At 34.6% G+C, this 27,371-nt stretch overlaps 2 protein-coding genes across 2 annotated transcripts in view; both read right to left on the reverse strand.

The window, feature by feature from the left end:
• The window catches only part of LOC119078847 (diphthine methyltransferase), a 59,935-nt gene extending 36,383 nt beyond the window's left edge, over positions 1 to 23,552 (reverse strand). Inside the window, exons 1-2 of the mRNA XM_037186556.1 lie at positions 22,906 to 23,552; positions 2,918 to 2,946 (exon numbers count right to left, since the gene is read on the reverse strand). Coding sequence (XP_037042451.1) covers positions 2,918 to 2,926 — 9 coding nt within the window. The 5' untranslated portion in view covers positions 2,927 to 2,946; positions 22,906 to 23,552. The remainder of the gene's footprint in view (positions 1 to 2,917; positions 2,947 to 22,905) is intronic.
• Positions 237 to 27,371, reverse strand: LOC119078845 (bacillopeptidase F-like). The gene is made up of 3 exons (XM_037186552.1): positions 25,889 to 27,371; positions 15,543 to 15,552; positions 237 to 251 (listed from the first exon to the last, which is right to left on the reverse strand). The coding sequence occupies exon 1, from the start codon at positions 27,299 to 27,301 to the stop codon at positions 25,892 to 25,894; it is 1,410 nt and encodes a 469-aa protein (XP_037042447.1). The 5' UTR covers positions 27,302 to 27,371; the 3' UTR covers positions 237 to 251; positions 15,543 to 15,552; positions 25,889 to 25,891.

Consider the following 27,371-nt stretch of genomic DNA (forward strand, 5'->3'; position numbering starts at 1 on the left):
CTCTTCTCGACAGATAAAATATGATATGCACCTATTGCCAGACTGTTATTTTGACGTATAGGTATTATGGCCCACGCCTTCGGCTAGGGCAATAATGTCCTACACGTCAAAATACCAATCTTGGCAACAGGTACATAATATATATTATCACTCATTGGAATAGACAGCTTTTTGTTCAGTGATCACAAAGACTCCCTTAAGCACAGGAGAGGAATTACGGCGTCAGTTCTCTTTTCCCTATTCAATCAAAACTCTACTGATAGAGAACGATTCACTCTTTCACTGAAAGATGTCGCTGCAACAAAACCATTGTCAACAAAAAAAATAATTGATTTCTTACTCGACGGATTTCAGTCAAATAAAATGCCATCGTATAGCCCATGATCTCAGGACTCCGGAACAATAATCAGTTTTTCAATCGACCCTATATGGGCTTGGCGATAAGGATTTGAAAAAGCGTTTTCTGTCATTTCATCAAATTCTTTTTTAAAACTCTTATCGCCAAGCCGATATATAGTCGATTGGAAAACTAATTGCTGTTCCAGAGTCCTGAGATCATGTGCTATACGATGGCATTTTATTTGACTGAAGTCCGTCGAGTAAAAAAATAATTATTTTTCTGTTGACAATGGTTTTGTTACAGCGACATCTTTCAGTGAAAGAGTGAATCGTTCTCTATCAGTAGAGTTTTGATTGAATAGAGAAAAGAGAACTGACGCCGTAATTCCTCTCCAGCTAAACGAATGAAAAAGTTTACATTAGAAACGGAAACTGTTACTGCGAGTTAGTTATGATATATCTAATTAGACCATTTGCAACCTTTTCTGTTCAACCTATCCAGTTTCTATTCTAGGGCGAATTTCGCAAAATTTTTCGCGAAAAATCACCATAATCACACACAAATCATTGGCAAATTAACTCAGATTACTTTCGGTTAATTATATTTCGTAATTTCAAATGTAAATATTAAATTAACCGCATTAGGCTTTACAATTAAATTATGTATTTTTACGAACACACCGCAACACATGCGTTAAATTGCAAAACATAAATCTGGGCCAGCATAAAGTAAATGGCATTTTACAGAAACGACGTGTAAAAATATCAGAAAAATCATTTACTGATCGCAAAACGTTAAGATCAGACGTTTTACTGAATTTGTAAGTAGGTAAAAACAACTTTGTAAATGATCCAGCTAACTGAACTGATCAAAGCCAAAACCGTTATTTCGTTATCAACTCCCATGGCAAACAAGTTTAGAATTTATAAATGAGCCGAGAAAAAATAATCTGTTGGCTTCACCAACCTGTAGAGAAGAAAAAATTATACTTACAATTTAGAATGTTGTTGTAACCAATGCTGGCTGGTGTGTATTTTAAAACTTATTACGTGTATCGATATGTTTGCAATAAAAATGTGTTCGGTGTGTGTACACGTTCAAATTGAGACTTATGGTGATTTCGGAATAACGAAGATAATAAGGTCAATCTACAATTTACAATTTTATTGTCAATATCAAATATTTACAGACTTTGCCAACAACGTATCGATCAACCAAAAAAAAAGTAAATGAGTAAAGGAATCAAACGTACGACAAAATGTGTTGCTTTTATAACGACTGTTATCAATTAGGCTAGAACAGATGCAAACTTCATTATATCCTGACGAGCAGAGATAGTGAAATGTATTTCATATTTGCGAAACATTGTCAGCTTCAAATGAATAATATTTGACATACAGATAAAGATGAGACGTAGTGTTTTTACAACCATATATTACAGCTAATATGGTGATAACATGAGTATTTATAATTGGTTCTGGCTTGGCCAGACTGTGACGAGCAATAACAAACGAATAGCAGCTTGTTAAAATAAATGAAGTAAAAGATTTCGCATCAGTTACCTGAACTTTGTTAGATCAAAAGATGTTATAGATTCGATACCAATGCTGGGTGTAATCCAAGGAGTATTTTTGAACAAAAAAAACATTTTTCCATATTTCCCTAAATTTTCTCACATTTTCCCGAATTTTTCGAAATTTTCCCAGATTTTTCAGAAAATCTTTTTTGGGAAAATTAAGGAAAATGTGGAAGAATTCAAGAAAAACGTTTTCCCAAAAACAGTCCATGGTGTAATGTGTGAGGAGACTTTACACAAACTTTGGAATTTGACGAATCTGTTACGCTTGAAGGCTCTTAACAATCCAGGAGTTACGTTAGAAGACTTTAAGTCTTCAAGCCTTTGAGGAGATGTAATCACAAGTCTTGGGTAGATTTTACTCTCGACTGGTCGTGTCTCTCGATGAAAATTGTTGTTGTTAAAATGGTAGCAATCAAAATTATATCTATCAAAACTGTTATCATGACTGTGCAGAGAAAGATATACATCGTTTCGCTAAAGTAGCTACTTAATAGGCTAACGGGGTCTTGCATATTTAGTACTTGAGCATGAGAAACCTAACACTTAAACACTCAGAGTTATTACGTCAGAAATTCAAGAGATTAGTCATAGCTACACGTAAATGAGTGCGTAATATATTCTTGCACAGCACAAGATTATCTCGTTATTTCATTTCAATGTATCGCTAATTTTTTGCATTAATTTTTCTATTGCTTTAATGTGCATTATGAGAAAACAATACAACTACCAGTTTTAATTGTGCTCCATGAATTATTCATTTATTTTGATTATTTAGACTAATTTAGTTTGAGAATATTCATTTCAGTCATTTGCCTGCCCGTGTTGCAAATTTTGTTTCATTCATAAAAAAACGGTTTATATGGAGTCAATGTCAATTGTAAAACAAGTTAATTATTTAAAAAAAAATAATAAAAAGATCAAACTCGCCCGATTAAAGATTTATTTAGCTAATTCATTTTTCAATTTATTAATCAATTTATGCAAAATTTTGTACTTACTTTTGGCATTGATACACTAAATGCTCGATCTGAAAAATAAAAGAAAAATTTTAAATTAATAAAACGAAAATTTTTATTTCAATAACAAATGCCGGAAAGAGTTCTACCAACAAACAATATTTTGTATAAACAAAACGTTTTCAAAAAGAAACCTTCTAAAACGAACAATTATAGACAGAGAGCCGATGTTCATGTCAGCTCCTGATTGAAACTCATACGATATTATCAGCCTAACCGATACAAATCACCTTTATTTGACGATTTTTATTTTTGTGTGCTAGAAGGCAGTGCCAGAGTGGTCCAGATAAAGCCCTTCGGGCACTGAGTGACTAAAAATTGGAAAATGCACTTCGTTTATACAAAAAATCAAAGTACCCTTCGGCAACTTCGGGCATTGCCCATATGTCCATAGGGCCAGTCAGAAACCGATAGGAGCAATGAATGTATACGCAAGGTATGGTCTAATGTCAAAATTTGTATGGAGCGGAGGAAATAGCGATTTCATATAAACAAACTCACCTTTCAATGAAAATCATTGAGAGGTGAGTTTGTTTATATGAAATCGCTATCTCCTTCGGCTTGTATGGATAGACCATACCTGGTTTGTACATTCATTGGATAGGAGGATCATAATAAGGCTGGAGACTAGACAATCCATATTGATATTGATGTTAAAATGAAAGTGTTTGTACTAAATGACAAATGAAATGTAATACTTGTCTGATACATCTAGCTGACATTACATTTGCTGTTTGGAAACTCAAATTTAATAGTTTTGTTAAATTCTATTACATTTTTAGCACATTTCATACATTTTAGTACAACAACTTCACTGCTATGACATTTTATTCATATTTACCAGAGTGAAGTTATTGACACAGAAAATAGAGCACAACAAATGAAGTACTTTTTATTATAACTGTATCCCTTAAAAATTAAAGGTGCGTGTACCCTCACTAAAACTATATTTTTCTTTTTATTATCGGGGAGAACCCAGACATGCTCTCGGTCTATACGCTTTTGTTTTGAGTATAGTTGCACTGTGCCCAATTTTTGATTTTATATATCTGTAATAGAAATGGAACACAGCAAAAGATAACGTTCCATTTCGTTATTCGGTGTATTTCAAAAAATGTAGAAGTTACACCGATTTACTGGAAATAGAAAAAAGAATTGGAGATATTTGAGTATTTAGGTTTTTTTACATGATAAAAGAAGACTTTCGAAAAAAAAAAAAAATATTTGAAAAAGTGTTTCACTGATACAAATGCAGTTTATCATCGCAGCTGTTTATAGATGTAACATGATGCAACTGCGCAACATATACAATTTAAAAATAAGTTGAAACTGAATCACAGTTGAAAATGAAGCAAAAAAATGCCAGAAAATTACAGAAGATGATGACAGAGAAGAATTGGTTTTGGCACAATTCGAATAATGAATAAAATTGCGTAAATTGATGATAAAAGCAATTATGAAAATGAACAGACGCTAAAAACATCATCAAGTTCATAATGAATTGAAAAAATGTTTCAATTAAAGTACAGCTGATGTAGCTCAATTGAATTTTACAGAATAATTTCATTCAATCAGGATAATGTGACTTTATTATCACTTTCTCAAGTATAAAATGAAATTTAGATAGGACAACTTAAGTCTACTGAAAAACCTGAGGTCAGGTTTACTTCAAGGAACACGAGACTTTACCTCAAGTTTTTGAGTAAATATCTCACTCGGCTCAGCCTCGGTACATTTCAAACAAAACGTACCATGTCCTTCATTCCTCCCATTGGTACGTAATCTACTATTCCATAATAACATATCATTTGGATTTACGCCACAGTTCATTCCATTCATTACACAATTCCACAAGTGATATCGACGTTAAAATGTGCATCTGCGCGTAGTGCGTACGTACATCTCGTATGGGTTGAAAGAACGTGCATCGATTTAATCTCATATTTGTGCAAATTACTGAAATTGAGCAGTATTTTAAAGTCTTAAGTGCGAACACATGCTATGTACACTGAGTATCGGTTTACAGTCGTTAAGTTACACCATAATGTTTCTGAAGTAGTTCATAAATTGTGTTACGAATGACAACCTGTTATTTCTATATCTTCCTTACGCATGATGACTATTGTTTTATCTATCTTTTTGACGCACATGGCATGACATAGTTAGTTTTCTGTGTTTTCTGTTTTCAGTCCTAGTCGAAAGTGGTGTACCCAACGTCACAAGTAAGGATAGCCACAAATAATTGGAAGAAAGTTACGTATTTCATCAACTGTTAACCGATGCTAAAAGTACCTACTCTCTGGATCTCAGAAAACATAGCAGTATTGTTTGAAACACATAGTCATCTGCTATTGGCAACGACTACAGAAATAGGCAGCTAGCTCTGACTAGCGGTAACTTATAAAAAATTGTTAAAACAAATGAAGTAAAAGATTTTCCATGAACCACTTGATAACTTTTAATAATAGAAGTTACAGAATTATAGACTATATCAATCACGTCACGTCACGTTACGGTTTCCAAAAGGTTAAACAGAGAATACTTATTTCACAAACCAAAAACTTCCTGTTACGGCTTGTTTATCAACCTTATTGCCAATTACACAAGTTGTCGAGCCTGTATATTTCGCATTAAATACATTTTTCAGAAATGACTAGTTAAAAAAAACTTGAAATTCAGAACTTTTTCAATCATTATGTGAGACGACTCAGCAGATAAATGCATAAATAAACAAAAAAAAATATTTTCATTCCTAAACCAGTTGTTACCTATAAAATGTTAAATTTAAACAAATGATTCTAATGAAAACTGAAAACATAAACGTTCGTGTTATTCAGTTTCCTTTACACTTCTTAGTCGACCAATAGTTTCCGCATTGGTTCTCCAATTAGTCTATTCAATTAGTCATATTAATCTCATTAAATTGGTCGAACACAACATTCACTTCAACGGATGCCACGGAATTGCCAAATTTTCTTCTGTCTGAATTAATAATTTGTAAACTTTCAGTTTTAACGCGTGAATTAACTATTCCAATCCAGTAGATTCAACAATAAATTAATCAGTAACTTGCTCATGTTTGCCCATACAAAATCGAGTTTGAACCAAATTATAAACAGAGAGAAAAAAAATTACTTTTCATTTCCTAATCATTTCAATTATTCAGATTGTGTGCACAAGACGTTATTGTTAAGGTACATGAATATTGAAATATTGTGTACCATAATCTATACGTGTATTTGGTTCGAAATCGTGTAAAAATTGACTGAGACTCTGTTGAGTAATTATTTTCGGTTTTCAGTAAGAAAGAGAACGTTCATTTGACACGACTCTGTGGAATTAAACGTGTACCCGAATAAGTTGACAATTAGATGTGTTGTTTACATCTGATCTGGCATCGTCTTCATGTTACGAGAGCGTTCCGTGAAAATTGAGAAGCAAGTCCCAGTCAACTTTCAATGAAAATAACGCGAACAGACAGATAATAAGAAGATCCAATTAATGGTAACATTCTTAGAGCAAAACAATCAGCGCAAATACTCAGACATGTATTCGCCATTGCTTGAAATAGATATAGAAATATTTCATGTTCACTAGTCATGAAATGGAACCAAGACGGGGACAGAATTTGCTCATAATTTCCTATAATCATAATGAGAATTAAGAGCAGGATAATTTCCGAGTTGATCAGGTGTTATGACTTATGCTGTTTTATAAAATAAAATAAAATAAAATGTTAAACAAATGAAGTAAAAGATTTTGTATTATGAATCAGATGATGCTTTAAACAAACGAAGTAATAGATTTAATGTTTCTAAAAAGTTCTTATCCAAAATTGAATTTATTCGCAACAATCCGCAACGCGACGAACGCTTAACATGGTTTGTGAAAAACTGAACACTCCCGCCGAACGAGCATGAAATCAAGTGATGAACCGTTTCATTAATCGAATTTGAATTTAACACTTTAAGCGATCGAATCTAATGTAATATCATGTGTGACAACATTCCAACAATTTTATTTTATTCAATGAAAAAAAAGAACATCTTTGTATGCGCACTTAGATGAATTAACTCAATACAAAGCAAAAAAAATAGTACAAAGAGATATGAAATTAGGAACGATAATGCTGTATAGGTGTGATTGAGAAGTTAATTATTTTTGTAGCTTTTCTCCACTGTCAACAATTGTCAATTGATAACCGACTTCTCTATCGTAATCGTCGTTTCTAATCTTAGCTGTGTGTAAACAAAAAAATTGAGTTGATAATATATACTTTCAGATGATAAACGCTTTCCTTTTTACGCTTTGTTTTTGTTTTCATTCTTTTCTTACAAAAAGATTACCTCACCAAATAATTAAACAAGTTTAGACGGTCACATCACGTACAGTTTCGCATTCCGATTTGCCGGAGCATAAAATGGAATTCAGAATAAAATTTTATTTCATATGTGAGGTGTGATTAACCTTATTTTCTCGACTCAAAAGTCTATGACGTTTCTTGACGCTTCGATGACAGTTCGGAGGTGTAATAGTTGTAGTTCACCGAGGGGGGAAAAGTTAGAAATTTCATTCTGAGTGTGTTGATTGTGACCAGAGCGTAATGAGTTTTAGCTTCAGCTGAGGTGAGAAAACTACTATTTTTTCGCATGCGTTGTTAAAAATTAATTTTCTCCACAGAACTGTCGCTTTTGTATTGCAAAAATTGTGTAACAAATTGATGTTTTTGTTTCGGGAGATAAACGGTTAATCATACTCGCACGTTTGGAAGAAAATACGAAATAGCCACACCGCTTCGGCCGCAAAACTTTGCTCTTGTTGAATATTCCTATTTTCTTTCCTTGGTAAACAAATAACTATTACCTGCACACAGTAAACCTAAACGGTAGTGAAATTTTGAGAGAAAAAAATGCATCATCTGCATACGGTTTTACCACTACCACACGCGTGCGTGAACCTACTTCACCCAAATAAAGGGAGCATTTTTGTTTGTATGAGTGGACCAGCTGAAAAACAGCTGATGCCAATTCTTGCCTAAATTTCACTGGTGTTGACTGGCGCCATTTGGAAGGGACCTACTCTACGCCGATAAAAAAAACCATTCACCTCATCTAATCAATGCTTTAACGTAAACTCGATTAAGTAAGGTTAATAATTATGGATGGAGACAACCGAATAAAGCACACAAACTACAAATTACAAAAACAGTTGCAAGTTGTTTATTTTTAGGCCATGCATGCATTACATACCATTTAATGCATTATAAAATCGAATCAATGTTGTTAATAGCAAACGCAAGTCGAATTACCTGCCTCACTAAAAAAATATTATTTAATGAAATTACACTTATCACATGCAGCAGTCTGATGTATATTTTACTGGTTTTGTTCTGTATGCGATTATTTATACCAAACGAATTGTGAGTGTGGTTTACTCTCACGAATGTGAATGATAATACGGTGTGTTTAATATGTATAACAACCTTGACATAGTAACACACTACAAATATACAAAAAAATGTTCAGCATCTTGTTCGGTTCATGTGATGATGTTTCTAATTCATGTACGATATGTATCAAGTAGAATTCACTTGATCTCTCATAAACAAAGTCATCGTTGACTAGAACGCAGCTTATGTTGTCGTTGCCGGGCATTACTACATTTTTTTTTAATTCGTATTAGAATCGAACATTGTGCGTCTTAGATAACTCTGCCAGTTTGGCTAGGCTTTGTTCACACGACGCTTTTTATTACGAGGTAATCGAGCACTAAATTCATTGAGTTATCTAGTCACGTATATACGGTACAATGGTTTAGATTTGAGTGAATAAAAAAAGAATCTAAGCGAAACGATGTCATATGGTACGCATTTACTTTGCAATTGAATCGTAATGGTCATGTAATGAGTGATCTGCCCTTATCGTTGTTTTTTGTGAGATAGTTGCGTTATCGACACAAATCATTATTTACACACTTTGGTATAATTGGTAGCGATATAGTAAATGCGACAGGTGATGATAATTTCATTTACGGATGTTAGATTTAGTAAAACAACAATTAGAGCATTAGTTGTGCTATCCTAGGTAAACAAGAAATAACTGGTGAGACTCTAGAGTCCACACAAAGGTGGATAAGATTGAAACGCTTCAAAAACTTTAGAGAGAGGTCTAGTCCTATTAGACGAGACTAAACGAAGACAGGTAGTCATCTGCTATCGACCGCGACCATGGATAAGCGATTAGCTCTGGCTAGTCTTCTCTTACATATAGCGGAATGCATGACAAATATATTGAAGTAATAGATTTTGTTGCAATACGGTTGCCTTTCCTAATTTTTGAATGAGGCTTGTTTCTAATCTAAGGTTAAAGTCAAACATCGTTTTTCAGAAGACTATTAAAGAAATCTGAATGGATCAAGCAACACAATAAAACTTCTCTACATTCTTAATAGAGGGCTGAGATAGACAACAATCTGATAACTGAACGTAAAATTTGTTGAATCACTGCCAAGTCTTTCATGACTTTCAAAAAACAAAGGAATTCCCAGCCGAAGAATACATCGAAATTCTACTCAATTTTTGGATAGAATCCCAGCTTCATATTGATAAGGAATCGAACGATGACTCGGTGCCTTTAAGACTGTTGTATGTCTGTTCTGTTATTTCTTATCGTGTTGTTTCATTGTTTAAAAATAGTAAAATTATTTTAAAATATTCAGAACCAGTTTTATGTAACGACATGGCATAAATATTAGATAAATCTGAAAAAATGTATTTTTTTTTGTTGCTAGTCAAGCATGCAATTTGACGTCAGACCGTAAATGAGATTTTCGAATAAATTGTAGAATGAATATTTATAGGGTATAGTGCCAACTGCCTCCGGACATGTACCAGTAGCCGGAGGCCTCTTGCTCTTTTTTATGTCCAACTACTGATAAATGTCCGCCCAGCCCACCCAACTTGGTAACTACAAAACAGACTTGATTCAAAGCAACGGTATTGTTTTTGTGGTAGATACCAGTCTCCCTGAGGGAGACTCTCCCTCGGCAAAAAAAAAACAAAGTCGACGTAACCGAACTACCGAAGAATTCAATTTCGAAATTTCAATTATGAATAATTTCTCAAACCAACTGTGGTCAGCTAAAGTAAAGCACTCACTTCTATTCCGAAAACGTTTTACAATTACAAATGGTTTGAATTGTCAATTTCAAATACAGATACCATTCGTCCATGCATTCTGATGCAATGAATTAGAAAATAATTAAAATTAAACAAAACAAAGAGCCACAACAGTATCGGATTCCCACTCTCGCGTCACTTGTAACGAATTCTGCAAATTTGCAATTATAAAATTGAGATTAACATACCAAATTCTCGAAATAGCGATCACTGCAATTCAACGAACACAGCGGTTTGTTTAACTATGGTGCTGCGTACATTCATTTTTATTAATATTCAGGTAAGTAAATATTTGGTCATGTCGATACCGAGAATGTGCCTCTCTCTCTGTGAACTTAAATAGAATTTTCCTCGAATTGCATTGCATAACATCCAACGATAACATTCGAAATCAGATGCAACACATAATATTTATCCTCATTACTCTTGTTTGTTTGTTGAGGTTATTGGAATAGAATTTAATTTTATGAAAACGTTTCCTGCATAAAAGCAAAAATAAATTCTGTGGCAAATGAGTCGGTTTATGCCCGGAAGAGTTAATTTCAGTTATCTGAATCAGAAATTCAAAATCTCCCAAGTTACCCGCTTTACCATGCGGGCAAGCTATGCCATGGTGAATTATGCCACAAAAGCTTGCGGCTGTAGAAACAAACAAAAAACCACCATCCAGACATTGTATTCATTTGGTGAAGGAATTTCAGTGAATTTTTTAATTTGTATGCAGAAAATCGTTACGGTTGCATTAATTTGTAAATGAGACACAGTCCTCGGTCGTGCAATTAATATGACATGATAAACAGACAACTTTTCACTCAGTACTTAGTATCTGCAAATGTAAAAGAAGTCAATGTTAACTTCTCCAATGTTTACAGTTTTGTGCAAACAGCTTTCGGTCAGATAACGAATATATGTCACGTTTGTTTGCCTATGTGCTCATTTTACGCACAAAAAAAATGTGGTTTCTGACATTTTTGTATGACAAGCAATAAACATAAACAATCAATCGATTTCGGTGTGTTTCTCCATGAATGTTTCGATTGTTTTCGTTTTTGAGTTTAGCAACATTTGGTGAAACACTCCTCGTACGGCACGTTTTATCAAACGCAATTGTTGTTTGCGTACCATGTGACTTTTTGTGCAACACAGCTCTTAAATAATGTTTATGACCGATTTCTACAACGATTCTCATCGTTCTTCCAGCCAATCTTTGTTGGCTTCGCATTAATATGCAATATGTGTGAGCGACGACAATTAAATTGTCAATGCATATGAACTTGTAGCAATAAGCGCATTTACGGATATATATTGCAAATGATATTTAAGACACCATTTGTTACGAATACACTTTTCATTTTGCTGAGTTCTATGTGTGCTAATGGTAACTAGAACAATTTAAATTTATTATATAATTAATTACGCAACCAAAGACTTATAGTTAATACGTGCCAATGATTTTAAATGTCGATTTATGGTAGAAACAAGTTTCTATGCAAATAAACGGCCACTCTAATGAATGCAATTTTAGTTCTGAATTGCACCAACTCGGAGGCATGTTTGAGTGTCGGGTTTCGGAAAGTGATTAAACAAAGAAAATAATTTTCTTACTTTATGGTGTGTGTTGAATCAAATGGCTGAGATCAGACGAAAAGTTAGACTTTGAAAGCTTCGGGTACTGTTTTGCACACGTAAAAAATGCCACTTTCGTATCTAAGCTTGGTTTCTCTCATTGGTGTCATGTAATCATGACGTCCACATTTTTCAGTGCTGCCAGAAGATTTATTTTGTGAAGTCAAATTTGTGCTCTAATTAGGGGGATTAGGTGGTCGATTTATTGATGATTTAAATCTACTGGCAGCACTGAAAAATTTAGACGTTATAATTGCACTACCCCATTTGCTATTTGAAATAGCATACGAACACGAAATCAAAGAAATGGAGAGGAATATAAGTAACAGCTAAGATATAAAAGTGGGATTTTTCCGTTGGCAAAGCAGTAATATTAAAAAGCAAGATGAATAGCAGTTTAGTTGGGAAGGGATTCTGTGACAAAATCATCAGAAAACAAGCAGCTTTGCTCTACTATCAGATTTTATACTATCATTCGAAAATCGAATGACAAACCAATGAATTTGTGAACAGCCAAGAGTCATGAAATCAGAGAGATGCTAAAATGACGACTGGGTCGTTTCGACGGATAGAGAGAACATGTCGAATGATTTTGTATTTGGTCGAGAGAAAATGTGTTCAATTCTCTCTCAAAAAACCAGCTGTCATTCGACATATTCCCTCTGTCCGCCAAAACGACCCAGTGCTCATATTAGCATCTCTCTGTGTGAAACAAATAGATTAAGATTTGCTCTTTTAGTACGTAGGTGGAATGCAAAGTATATAAACACTGAAGGTAATGCAGACCCTCAGCGGATCAGAGAAATTACGGATCCAAACTTTCAGGTGAATTCATTTTCGTATGTTGTCTAACTTAGACTTGTGCAACATGACGGCCTTAAATCTTCCCAATTCACCACTAAATACAACTTGACGCAAACAAATTTTATATGTGTGCAACATAACGCCGCTAAATCGTTCCAAATTTACCACTAGATGCAACTTGACGCAAACGAATTCAATACGTGTGCAACATGACAGAGCTTAAACTCACCTGAAAGTTTGGATCCGTGTGTAACTGTGGATTTGCATTACCTTCAGTGTTTATATACTGTAAGTGGAATGTACGACTTCACGTGTGCCAACTTAATAAGATTAAAAAGTCAAAACCTCCTGTTGACCTGTGGCGACTCGAGTAATACCTAAATTCCTTGTCTTTAAAATACCACTATGGACGACGCTTGCGACGGACAATTAGTGCCATGAATGATGAACTAATGGCATTAAACAAGTTACAGGAACCTTATCGCAAAAGTGAATGAAGTCGAGCAGTGGTTATGAAAGGTGTGAGACAAAGAAGAAGAAGATGTACGCTAAAGTGAACCTCAAAACTGTAAAATTGATGGTCAGAGTATGAAATAAATGTTTGACGAGATTTTTCATAAAAATCCATCCATCATTTAAAAAGACGAAGTGGTTAAGCACTTTCATAATAAAAACCTTTTTGTCGACGATAAAAAAACACCTAAGAAGAATTGAAAGATTCATAAATAATACCCATCGACGGTCGGAATCATTATGCCCGATACACAATTGTGGATGGCTTTGAATGTCTTGAAAAAAACATTCCAAATAAACATTTTCAGATCTATTCAATTTTCACAGCCCATCCATCTCAAATATTTCTTGAGAATTTTATTTTTATTGTTGAGAAGTACCTACACAACGAGAAAGTGCTTGCTTTCTGCTAGCATGCATTGTGCTCATTAAAAATGTTTCGAAATGCTGGCCATCCTTTTACGAAAACTTAATGGACAGGGTATGCCAAGCGTATGAAATAAACGTTTAATGCATCGGTCTTAAGCGAAACAAACATCTGCAAAGTATTTTTCCATTACTCACCACATTTTATTACTTACTATATCTTTGTTTTTATTTGCCTGTGCTAGTCTACCTATCGTTATCGTATTCATACCTCCAGTTTCAGCAAAAATTATTTTTTTTATTTAAATTGCAAAACAACCAAAACGTTAAAAATTGTGTATGTTTATGAGTGGGACAGCTACCTAAAACGTAGTTAGTTGAGTCATAGTGTCTGGCACTGAAAGACAATAAAATTGGCGATAAAAAGTGACGTAGAGAATTGATGACGTTTTTCTTGCAATAAAAGAGACTTAGAAAATAAAATCCAAATCACCGTCTGAGGCTCTGTCCTCTGAATTCGTTTTTACCTTCAATCTTGATTGAACTGAGATTGTTGCAGAACTTCGAAGTGGTGAAATTTAAACCAGGCAACTATATGCCGGTAAATCGTCTCAAAATGCACTTTACTTTTAAAATGTAAATAATATTTGGTTTCACCTTGCGCCTGTGAAGTCCGAATTCGAGTCTGTGTTTAAATTCGAGGTTTTTGTTATTGTTGTTGCTGTGATAGAACACAACAAAAAAAAAACTTAAACCTTTTATACAGGGCTAGAGCACTTGCCTACATTTACTCATTAATTATGATATTTCTTTTGTTTAAAGGATCATCTCGTGACACTGTCACGGTGACAGTGACCTAAAATTTTCATAAAAATTTTCCCCGAAATATACCCGGTAGGGATTCTTTTTGGGAAAACATTTTCCCATAAATTCTTGCATTTTTTCACATTTTCCTAAATTTCATTTAATTTTTCCAATTTGAAATTCGAAATGGTGCGAGAAAATTTAGAAAAATTCTTTAAAATATTTTCCCAAAAACAGTCATTGTGTGCGAGTAATGTTTACAGAGCCCTTAAATGACTCATTGAAACATTTTGTCATAGTTTCAAAATTTTGTGTCAATATCAGACAAATCAGTGCATCCTTTTCCAGTCCACGATCGATAATGTTAAAAAAATAAAAGGTTCGTCCTCTTCACAAGAAAAAACTTAATCTTTTAATGGTGCCATAGGTCTGCTTAAACTTTTGTAATCTTTAAAAGTTTACTTAAATTCAAGACAATTCGATTGTTGAGGGCGGCACAACAATATTTGAATTTTCTCTCGATTGGAAAATAAATTTACCTTCAACTCCACTTTCAACAAATTTATTTCGCTTAGCTATATGTGTATCCGAACCTAAACAAAACTGAATAATTTATATAGCTAGCAATCGAATAGCGTCTCATTTGTTCATTTACAATTTTAATTTATGTTTTCTCCTTTCCAAGGACGAAATTTTCGCTCAAATTATGGTGATGAACTGCCGGTTACAATACCCACAATTTCTACCAATCGATGAATACAGTTACAGAGTTGAAATGAAAAGTTCTGCCTTTATTAATCTGAATGGAATCACGATATTTCAAGGGCACGACAGTCTTAACAAAAGCTTATTAAGTGAAATGATTTATCTCATTCGTAGAAGATTTAGTTAAGGGGCCGTTCAACATTTTTCAGACCCCCCCCCGGGTCTGTAACGCTAAAAGGGTCAAGTTTGACCCAATTTTGTTAGAACCGTAACGCTTGCCTCATACCCCCCCCCTCCCCCCTCTAGCGTTACGTAATTTATGAACGGCCCCTAAGTTCTGTAATTCGAGACATACGAAGGAGTCGTACAAGTAATCATTGGCGATCATTACAGTTAAAAAAGAGTTTCCGGTATTTTTGGAGAGTATTTTTTACAGACGTACAGGGAAATTCAACATGCTTTCTGTTTTGGGAGTGGTTGTGGTTTATGAATGAAACACTAAAATACAAAATCTAGGTTTTCACTTGTTAAACAAATTTTATGTGGAATCATTTACAAACCAAAAGAAGTCCCAAAAAAGAAAACATGTTGAAAAACGCAATACTATTAGACACACACTAATCTGGTCCTATTACAGTACAATGTAATTTAAAACAAATGAAGTAATAGTATATTCCCCACAAATAACAACTTGGAACCTCGTAAGTACAATGCTTTACGTGATTAGGGAATGTAAATGAAACATGCCGTAACACGTAAAAGATTATTATTCAAAAACGTGAGGTAAAGTTAACTTTACTTCACAGAACCCAAAACTTTACCTCAAGTTTTTCAATAAAATACCTTACTTGGCAAATTATGGAAATGGTACTTATTGTGTGTTGTCCGACCTCAGCTACGCCTCGATCGATAAATTTCACACAAGGAGTACCGTTTCCATCATTTGCCACTATTGGTAAGTTACGCAATGTACTATCGTTTCGAGCACTTAACTGTACTAGAAGCAAATGGCCTTCAGCTTTTGAACTAAATCTTGATTACATCTGAAAACCAGAAAACTATTCCTAGAACACTGTTTTGGATTATCGAGTCGACATTATCGTATTGATTTTAGGAGACCGGTATGATTCGTTTGCTAATAATAAAACCATTCAAAAATCTGGTAATTTTTTTGTACAATATTTACGAAACTGACGTAATAAAAAACCAGATAAATTTCAACCTTCAAAATATTTTCGCGTTCATGCAGAGCCTCAGCGACAATAATTTTTGCACAAAACTAAAACCAACATTTTCGCACACTTAAGCAATTTAAGTAAACATATGTTCTCGTTTTACCTTAAACTCCCCCCGGGCTGTATCGCATTTAATTCATATTGTACATTATACAAATTATATCCACAGTTTTCAGCATGCTCCAACATACTTTGTGTACATACTTATATGTAAAAACTACGTATAGTCCGTGTGAATAGATTACTTTTCGATTTCCTGAACATAAGTTCAACAACAACGGTTTTTTTTTCTCTTCTCTTCTTTGATAACCGGTTCTCTTGTGTTGCATTGTTTGTGATGCTATATGTTGCAGAAAACCCGTATACTTTACGATGATGTATACCCATTTGTTTGTTGTGTGTGTTTTTTCTTCTATATATTTTTCTATGGCTTTTTTGTAATTGAAACAAAAAGACAACAACGTTCTATTGTTTTCATTAAAAAAAAAACTTTTCTGCCTGGAACTTTGTTCGAAAGTAGAACACATGAATGAAAAAATATCATTCAACCGAATGGAATTTAGTCATACGAAAATATTGTATAACCGAAACAACATTAATTGCGTGGTGTATTTTTCGGGCCAACCACTAAAATTTCTTGTAGTAAATCGTGTCATTTGTTTGACCTTTTACCAATTTATGCACAAAAAGTATCGTTGACCTTTACGAAGACTTCTACCTCATTCCTACCACGACGAGAACTTTGTTAACTTCATAGCAGCTTTCAGAAAAAGTTTGCCTTTAAATCAGTTTCTCAATAGGCCATTAGAAAATTTCGTTTTTGACGACTGGTCGGATGACATTTCTTGTGAGAAAAGTGTAAGACTTTCTCTCCCGTGGTGGGGAGAAAATAGAACTTATCTCATTTGAACTGTCACTTTGGTAATGTTTTCGAAAACAGCATGACGATTCGCCATTGGCGAATCGATGTTTTCGTTTCGTGGAAAAAAACGGCGAAACACAACATACACGCATAAAAAACGTTGTGTTCACCTCTCGGAGAAATGGGAAATTCCAACTCGAGCGAAATTTCGGCCCTCGCTTCGCTCTGATAAACAATTTTCGTACAAAATGCTTCGCAACCGACAAACATTTCCTTACTTGTACATACTATTGAATCTGTTACTTAAAGTGTTACGTGATGCTTGAAATCTTTCACTTCGCATGTTTTGACGTATGTGTTGTTGTTAAATAAGAATACATAAAGTGACCGGAGGTCACCGCTCATTTTCGTCATTGCTGTTATCGATATCCGTTTATGAAGGACATCGCCAGAGGTATTAGAAAGGTTGAGAGGTTGGGAAGTTGAAGTGTTTAGGTTGCATAAATTATAAGTACGTATCCTCAGCTGTGATGTCCTGTTTTAGAGGTGATCTTTTAATGTGATTCTGTTTTTCTTGTTTCAAGTGCTTCATCATTAAAATTAAAATAATCCTTAAAGGTAGGAAAGGTTCGTTGAAGTAGAGGTATTAAAACAAATTAGCCGAAAATGTCTTCCTAGAATTCAAGGAACAACCTGCCGTAGTCTTTTCGGTAAATTTAAATTGAATGAATCAACGATTTAAAAAAATGTGACACACTCTGCTACAATGAACCTGATTTCAATACGCTTACATTGTGAAATTGTTTAAATATTTAATTTTAGAACATTGCTGCATTTAAATCGAAGTAGAAAAGTAGTTAAAAGAAAAGAAAAGTGAAACCTTCAATCGTTCAATGTGGCCGATGTGGCCTTTTTTCCAATAAAAACTAGCGTAAAAATAGTTGCAAACCAACGCAAAAATAAAATTAGAATTTAATCGATGAATTTTCATTTGTTTTCAGTGGTTGTTGTTTTGTTCACCTTCCATGCACACCGTCAATCATCGTTCATAGAAGTCATTTAATTAAAATTATAAGTGTGTGGTCAATGAGTTATTATAAATACCATTTGAATAAAATTCTATTGAATTTTTTTTTTATTTATTGTCGATCGGTTATTCATATAAATAACGATTTTAAAAATTCATCGAGTCTATATTTAACAATCAAGAAGTAACTATAATTATTTAAAGCTCAATACACATTTTACAAGAAATCTCGTTTCAAACTAGTTGAGTTTGTTCTTTGGTTTAATACTGGAACTCTAATGTATTTCCTTTACAACAATTTTTTTTCTGTTCGCCGATTCATGTTAGATATCTATTTTATGTATACAAAATTCAAACGTCGCTTATCCATCTATTTTAAACACGTTTAACGATTTGCTATATTATCTAAGAATCTAGAGGTATAAGTAATAGGTTGGATCGATTTAAAATGTTTTTTTTTCCTCCAATCAAATAATGATCCAAGATTGGCAGTGGTCCTGATCATTTTCTAGAATTTTTAATTTTATGTTTTAAAACTACCGCCCGAACAATTTTTGAGTATAATTCACTAACAATAAAATGCAAATCCCTTGACATTTTCCATCCAATTTTCAAAAACTCTTTTTTTGTAAATTACTTATGAAATTGTGAGTTAAATAACGCTTAATAACGCTAGGCCAACTAGGTCATGATGCGCCATCTGTGTGAGGTTTCACTTCAAAGTTGAGCAACATTTCGCTGGAAACCAAATTTTCTACTTCGGAGGGCCGAACCCGAGTAAAAATAAAAGTCTCGAAGGTTCGAAAAGAGACGTCTCACAATACAAAGGATTTTTACTTGGGAATGTTTACAAAATGTAAATTTTCTTTAAATTCGAATAATAGCAAAATAAACTTTGTACCTTTCCCGAAAATTTGTGGCTAATCTCATTGTACCCATCGGAAAATGTTTCCATACTATAAATGTTTACACGTAAATATTGCTCTACTCAAAAAATGCTCGGCCGGTACTCTCAAAAAATTAAATTAAAAAAAAAAGTTCTTCTATAAAATGATCAGGGGGCTCTGATGGTCATGGAACACTATGCGATTCTTGGATTTAAATAAATAAATTTAAATCGATCCACCCTAATAAGTAATTATGTGCTTCACATCTGAACTGATTTTATTGATTTTGTTGTTTGATTAGCTGGCAAAAAAGGTCATCATTTTATCGATGTATACACATCTATGCAAAAAAAACACTTCAAAGTAAACATAGCCATTTTTTTATGAAAAATTACAATTTATTTCATTGTAATATTGAAATTACGATTGAACGAATAATTAAAAAAAAAATGAATAATTAGCTGCGGCTTTGATTTCTAACTGATTCAACAGGTTTTCAAGTTGAAAAATAATCTGCCTTCTAATTGTTCAGAAAATGGTTACAATCAAATTCGACCATTCAAGTGGAATTAGTAGATTCAACGATTTCAGTCCAATCCTTTTGATTCCACATGCGATGTTTCGATGTACGTAAGTTTCGTTATGTGGTAACGCATGTGGAATGAATAGAATTATTCGGATTGTAATTTGATGCATCCTATAACTCAATTCCTGTATGGTGAACGTGCATACTCTTTCTCTATATCAATAAATCTGCTACTTCTTTGTTCAAACCATCGTCTACACTGAGCAAAATTTCCTACGTGCTATGCGTATATCATTCGTGCTCCCTGTTAAAAAGTGTGGTAAGGTAGTTATACAGCGGACTCGAATATAATACGTGCGAGACGTATTTCTCTTCCACAAAGATTTAAAAATATAAATTTTATTGAATTCATCTACGGTAGACACCATATTAACAGTAATTATTATACATTTCAGAAGTTATTGGTAACAAATATTTCAAATTAAAAATTAACTGCTTCGGGAATTGAACCGGGGACCTCTGGATCATGAGCCAACAATCTTTCTAATGTTGCAGTGCAGTAGTGTTAGTTGACATTTCTTATTGTTGAAGCGTACTTTGAAAGCCATAAACGTGTGTGGCGTATAAGTTGGTGGTAAGATAGTTGTGGACTTGGATCAATTATAGATAATTTCAACTTAAACAACTTTGTGAGATGATTACGAAATGAAACTAGGTACTTCATAAAAATTAAAAGGATTTTGTTGAGATTTTTTTTTAATTTACAAAAATATTTTTTTTGTCGTTTATCTTCTTCGGGTTACGCAATATCAATATGATGCAAATTCATTTAGGACAAACATCCACTGTATACGTTTAACATACGTGGTGAGGGTTTAACTTCCGTCCCACTAGTAAGTTATTCACATTCCACGTACACCACCACAATACGTAACACATGAATATTCAAATGTGACAACCGAAATACGTAACTACGTTTTCAATATGTCTCACGTATAGAAAACAGTGTCCATGTATCATATACGTCAGGGAAGTATATTACACCTCTCCGAGAAATTTTACACATACCCGGAGTATTGTCTGAATTTTCTTTTTCTGGGTGTAGTGCTTGCTGTAGAATCTATTATACTTCATTCGTTATAACAGACATATAAGACAACGTTAACCAGAGATCGTTGCTTGCTTTTGTTGTTTAGGTGTCACAATAGACGATATGAGCTGATCAACGTGTTGCTCTTGCTGTGTTGCTTTTCCTTCTCGGTTTTAAGACTTGGTAACTTTACAACACTTTAGAAACTGCTTAGCAATCAGGAATACATTGTCGACAATGAGGATGTTCAATATATTTTTGGCTAACACAGTCTTATACAGTAAACTTTGCATTGCAATTTGAAGGTATAAAAGATTTCGATAGTAAAAATGCAACATATTGAACAAAAGAAGTAACAGATTTAATGATCATAAAAAAGCCATACGATTGTCGTTTTCAAAAGGATGAGTTGAATCTTTAGAACATGTGATGCCGTAATATGCAAACGGCAATCATGTATGTCAATACCTCAGTATTATAATGAAAATTGGCACAGTTTTAAACAATTGCTTATCATCTGCTACCGACAACAACAGTAACAAAAAAGCAACTATCTCTGACTAACCTTAACCTTATAGCAAAATGTACGTTTAAACAACTGAAGTAGAAGATTTTGCAGCAAAATACTATGTGACAATTCAATCAAAAGAAGTAATAGATTCTAAGATTACATATAGCTGTACGCATGAGCTCGAAAAACCAGAGCTGGACTGGCTACCCAAAGGCGTATAATACAAAAAACATAAAAAGGCCCTTCGGGCATCGAACATTGGAGCACAACGGACAGTATGCAGTTTCCATAATACCAGCTAAGACGCATGGGTCATTCGTTGGTCATTGATGCAAACGACAAATTGACATAGTCTACCGAGACGAAACTTTCGAAAGACCAAAGGTTGGTTCGAAAGTATAAAATACTGTGATCGTTGCAGGTGTGAATCCTAATTCCAGATCGAAGCTGTTCAGGTTAACAGTAGAGACACGTCGACTGCACATTGTGTAAGTACACAATTAATGAGCACTTCACTACTGTGATGCCGTTTAATTTTCTCAACAGAAGTCACATACAAATTGTAAAACAATAAATTTAGAACGAAATGTGAAATATGGATTGTTTGGTGGAATAAACGTTCATTTGATATTTGAACAAGAAACTTGTTCAAAACTTGTAACATCAAAATTGAAAGAGAGAGAAAAAAAAACTGTTAACATCTCCAACAACGAGTTTGTACAAACGGAAAAATATTTGCCGACATTAGGCAATGTTGTTGTTTTACGGTGATTTGCACCAGACTAGATAGAAACGTGTTAAGACTGCTATTTCGAGCTTATATTTCGATTTAATTGGACGTTTTTCTGTTTGATGTTCAAAACAGGAACATCACCCAAGTGAATATGGTGAATATCAATGAATTGCGATGACAAACAAAAGAAGAACTTGAACCAGTCGCATGTGTCTAAAAAAAACCGCTCGAATGCGTGGAACCTTGAAAAAATAAACAACTCGACCACTTAGAACTGCGTGAAAATCTTGCTTTTGTTTCTATTTAAAAAAAATTCTTGTAGTCGCAAAGCGTAAAGGAGTTCTACGAGTACCTTAACAATGATATGAGAAACGGTTGAAGATTTCCTCTTTATAGACATGTTATCACTGTTCCTTAAATGGTTTTCTCGTACAGAAAGTAACGCAACGAAATAACTTCGTTCGAAGTATAGTCGAACGAATATCATGCATTTTGATCTACACAGACAAACAACGCTGATTTCAATTAGCACAAAAAAAATATATAGGCAGCTGATGCTGATTGGAGTACATTGAACTTGCTGGATGTTTGTATAGTATAGTAGTCTAAGTCTTCAGCAGTGTCGGTATAAACAACTGTCATTTTGAGGTATAATATGAACGAGAAACGATTATTGTAACAGACAAATGCTCGACATATCCTTTTGATATGTGCATCAGTCATCCTTGTATCTTAACATTGCCAAATCATCGAAATGGTCGTAAGGGTAATTTATATGAATTTTAAATCAATCTTGAATGTGCGGAGACTCGTTATAAGTTAGCTCGGGTATCAGCGGTAGCCCAGCGACAAATGCAATGGTTGTGTGTAATTCACAAATCAATTAATTGAAACCATAAAATGTTCGTTGAATAAAAACGGAATGACTAGAAACGACCTTGCTACCCCTATTCGAAAATAGAACATTTAATATTGCCAGTGTGACTCCATTTTTGAATTGTGCGTTTTTGTTAGGTTTGCGTCAACGCGAAAAATACTGTGTGTATATAGTTCAGCACCACAGCCAAAACATTTTTTTTTAGATATTTTTATGTTCGTCCTTACCTTGAGAAAATCCTGTCGTAGAGAAAATTATCCAAATTTATCCACGAAACGAAACTATTGACAAATTGTTTATACTCCGAACCACCACTCTCAATACACTTCGGATTATTTTTCTCAATATTTCCACTTTACCAAAGCCCCGTTTGCATAAAATAAAAAAAACAAGAAATAAACAAGGCACAAAACACACAAGAGAGTGTACACCGAAAGGTTCTTGTTCGCGTTACCAAATAAATAAATAAAAAGAACGCACAGTCCACCAACACATTTTCATTGAGAATTCTTTTTTTCTTATGTTAGAGATGATCTCTTGCCGCCTAGTTTCTCATGCACAATTTCAATTAAATTTTAAACGAAATTAAAGAGAAGAGATTTAATAGCGATCACTGTCATTAATTCATTAATTATCAACGAAATCATATGAACACATTGACGGACTCGATGTACGGGTAAAAAAAAAACAAACCACACGGAATACAAAATGGAATTCAAGATTTAGAGTTTATTTGAAAATGTAGGTAAATTTTTGAGTTTTTTATCGTAGCCAAAAGACTTGCAGTACCATAATGCGATTGCGTGCACAAAAAATAACACAACACTTGGTTCGAATGTTTTTAATTGAATGAATGAATGACAGAGAAAGAATGAATAGCCCGACAGTTGGCGTTTGCGATTGCGCATTAAAATTAAAACAGAACAACGACCACAATGTTTGTTTTACTTGATCAACTATGTCGACTCGAACGACTGTTTGATTTTAGTTTGATGTTAAATGTTTTCCCCTAGTCTGATTTTCTAATCTGAAAATAATCTTGATTTGCTTGACATTACACTCACATAGAATCAATTACATTTTGCAAGGAAGCTTACATAGCACAATTACATAGCACACTGGGGTTATTTTGACCAGGGATATTTTGTCCGGGTTATTTTGTCCGGAGTTATTTTGTCCGGTGTTAATAAATCCTAGAGCCTTCAGGGGGTACAATGTACCAATGTATTTGTGCCAGTTTGTAAAAATAAAAAATAAAAACCCACCTACGACATGACATGACTCGATTGAAGAACGAATAAGGCTTGATTTCGTCTTACGAAAAAAGCACTCCATTTATCTCCGTTTTCTCTTTAATGTTATAACAAATTCCTTACTCTATTGTGTAGTCGGCTATATTTATGTAAACATTTTCAATTCAATTTTACTTCATTTGTTTCAACATAAATTCTGTAATTAACATAAAACTAGTCGTAGTCAGAGTTTATCGTATAATATCTGACTTTCCGGTCAATAAATAATTTCAGTCGAGATTTGGTAAGTTAATCCGACAATTTAATCGTTACAACTTTCGACCCAGTAATACCACAGAGTGACACAATTGTAAGCACAAATGCATGGAAACCTTAACGTCTGCAAACACACACATCTAACTTCGAATCTCATTCGAAAATAAATTTGATTTCGATATTTAGCCATCTGTACGTGGATAGCGACAATTGCAAATTTCAAATATGTTCTGTTATTACAATCTTGTTAGAATGTAAAATGCAATCCGAGCTTGCATAAATATCCACTCGCAGTATTTAGAAAGACAACCGTGAATTTATATATTTTTAAATTATATTTTTCTTGAGTAACAAAGCTACAATACACTCGTTCGAATACAAATTTCTAAAACAAAGAAGATATATTTATCCGAGACACATTCCAACATCGCGCCACCTGGGTGAATTAATTTACTATTAATTATTTAATCACTTTCATTCTGAAAGATGAGATGGCGAAAGTGTCCACCCAATACTAAAAATATAGTTGTTTACACAGGCAACCTAAAAAGTAACAGATTGTCTGGTAAAAGATGCGCATAGCCATAGTGACACTTAACTTTCAAAAGTGGAAACATTTGAGAGGCAGAGTATGTCTTGGGTGAGTATTTTTGAAAAGCTTTTTATATCGAAATTAGGAATCGGTCGGGTGCTTCGCTGAAATCTTATCAGTTTTCAAGGAAAGAGGGAGGAAGTTTGGAGTTCAGTTCTTCTGGTTTTGGCCTTTTGCGTCAATTAAACAAAATCTATAAAAATATTATTTACGGAATCCATAAGGAATTAAATTTCCTATATCTCGGAATTCTATTCATATTTTTTGATGGCATAGGGTGATCCATAAATGACGGCAAATTCAAGAAAAAATGTTTACAGTTTCTCTAAAAATGTTTCAGATAGTAATACAGGGTTGTTCAGAACATTGACTCAAATCGTTTTACATTAAAAGAGTGATTATTAGTCCAAACCCTATTTGTAACAGTTCTGTGTAGGGATGATGCCCATGTAATTTATATTCTATTCATAAGAAAGCGCAACTCTTATGGGACGGAATACATGTGGAACGAATGAAACAAACAAAATATACTGAGTTTAGTTTGTGAAAAATAATTGGATGAAGAAACAGATTCACAGTCAAAGCAATGGACCAAATAGATTTTTTTAACGGACATCTAATATGATCTGCCACAAAATATAGTATGTTCAAGTATAAATGCGTCAAATTTTTGCTGAAGTGGCACAATATAGCAACATTGAGGTCGCAACAAATGAAGTAAAAGATTCTGGATTAATCTATTGAAAATAATTGAGTAGATTAAGGCAGTTTGTGTGAAAACTGAAAAAATTTGGTTACTTTCAGTTTCTAGACTTAACTATGGAATAGAGCTGTCCATGTGTAAGCCACAATGGTAGAATATAGAACGACAAAAAGCCATCTTGCCAACTATCTAGTGTAAATCTTTGACGCTGATTGTTAACAAAGTACTCCAAATTAACGCAATTTTTTTAGCGTTTACTCGCAAATGTTATTCGTTCGCGTCGTCTTGCCACAAAGCAGCCGTAATTGAGAAAACAGATATTTTTTTTAATAAATATTTATTTAAAAAAACATTAAATTAGTTTATTGTTGAGGAAAGAAAACGTTTCTCGTTGTCATTTCCCGCGCCATTTAAGCAGCACCATTAACATTGATACGTCCATGTCCAACGTGGTGGTTTGGTCGGCTTCCTTCTGGTACTCCAGCGCAAGTTCTGCCTCCGGATACGTGAGCCAGAGCTGAGCTCTGAATACGGTTTTGAATAGCAACAACACCAGCACCAGGAGTAGATTGTCTGGCAACAGCATAAGCTCCAGCAACATGGGGGCAAGCCATACTGGTTCCGGACAAAGTTCGAAGTCCAGTATCGGCTAAATGGGAAGCAGATGCAACGCTTGTACCTGGGGCAGCAACATTGGGCTTTATTGCGCCAGCTGGGCCCGGACCTACACTGGAGAATGTTGAAAGTGTATTTGTGCTTGTGATTGATCCAACGCCGAAAGCAAGTGGTTGATCTGCTGGTGATCCGGCAGTGTTGCACGCTGTTCCAGAGTTACCCTGAGCAAAGATACCAGCTATACCAGCGTTTCTCCATGCAGTCAGGATTGGATTGTACCATGTTTGACCGCCACCACCACCCCAACTGTTGCTTACGAGATGTGGAGCTCTAGCACATTGAGCAGCACCGCCAGCAGTGTTTGTCGGACAAGCCATGAAATTACCGCAACCGTTAAGATCGAAAGTGGAACAAGCAGCAGTTGCGCAACCGCGACAAGCTGTGAAAAGTGATCCTGGTGCAACACCAATGCCTCCAGTACCAGAGTGAGTTCCAATGCAGTGAGTTCCGTGTCCGTTGGTATCTGAGGGAACTGCAGCGCTACCAGTTGGTGCACGCCAGTTGTAATCGTGATTTTCTCCGGGTTGATTACCACGATATCTCGAGGCCAATAATACGTGAGTGGCACGTACTCCAGTGTCGATGTTTCCAATGACCTGACCTGCTCCATTAAATCCTCTAGCCCATGCAGCTGGAGCTTGAACATTCACGATTCCCCACTCGTTTTGAATCGTGTTGTTGTAGTCTCTTAAGTCAAAGCTTTCGCCTTCTTCGGTCTCTTCCAATTGAATGAATTGTTCAGCAACCAAGGACTCAACATCTGGGTGGTTTCTCAATAGTTCAACGGTTTCTCTGTCGACATCGCGAACAATCAATTCGGTTGTAATCCAGAGTTGCTCGAGATAGTGTCTCTTGCCAGCAAGTGCAGTTTTCTCCAACAATGCGGTAACATCGGCTTGGACTACGTCAGCGTGATCCTTAAGGATGGCATGTTGAGTTTCCAAAATAGCTTCACGGGTAGTTAGTCTCAACGAGTAGAAACGGTCCCATGCAGCCTTGGTTTCAGCTCTGCGGAACGTAACCATAACGTTGATGAGTTCTGATTGTTCAAGATCTTGGTAGATTTTTTCCTCTACTCTTGCGATTGGGTTGGCAAGCGCAAGGCAAGCAAGTCCGAAGACAGCCAAAGCGGTTTGGTACTTCATGCTCGTACAACTTTCGTTTGTATTATGATTAAAACTTTGGAATACGCACTTTTAAATACAATTTTACGTT

The sequence above is a fragment of the Bradysia coprophila genome, unplaced genomic scaffold, assembly GCF_014529535.1.
Source record: "Bradysia coprophila strain Holo2 unplaced genomic scaffold, BU_Bcop_v1 contig_297, whole genome shotgun sequence".
Lineage (NCBI taxonomy): Eukaryota > Metazoa > Arthropoda > Insecta > Diptera > Sciaridae > Bradysia > Bradysia coprophila.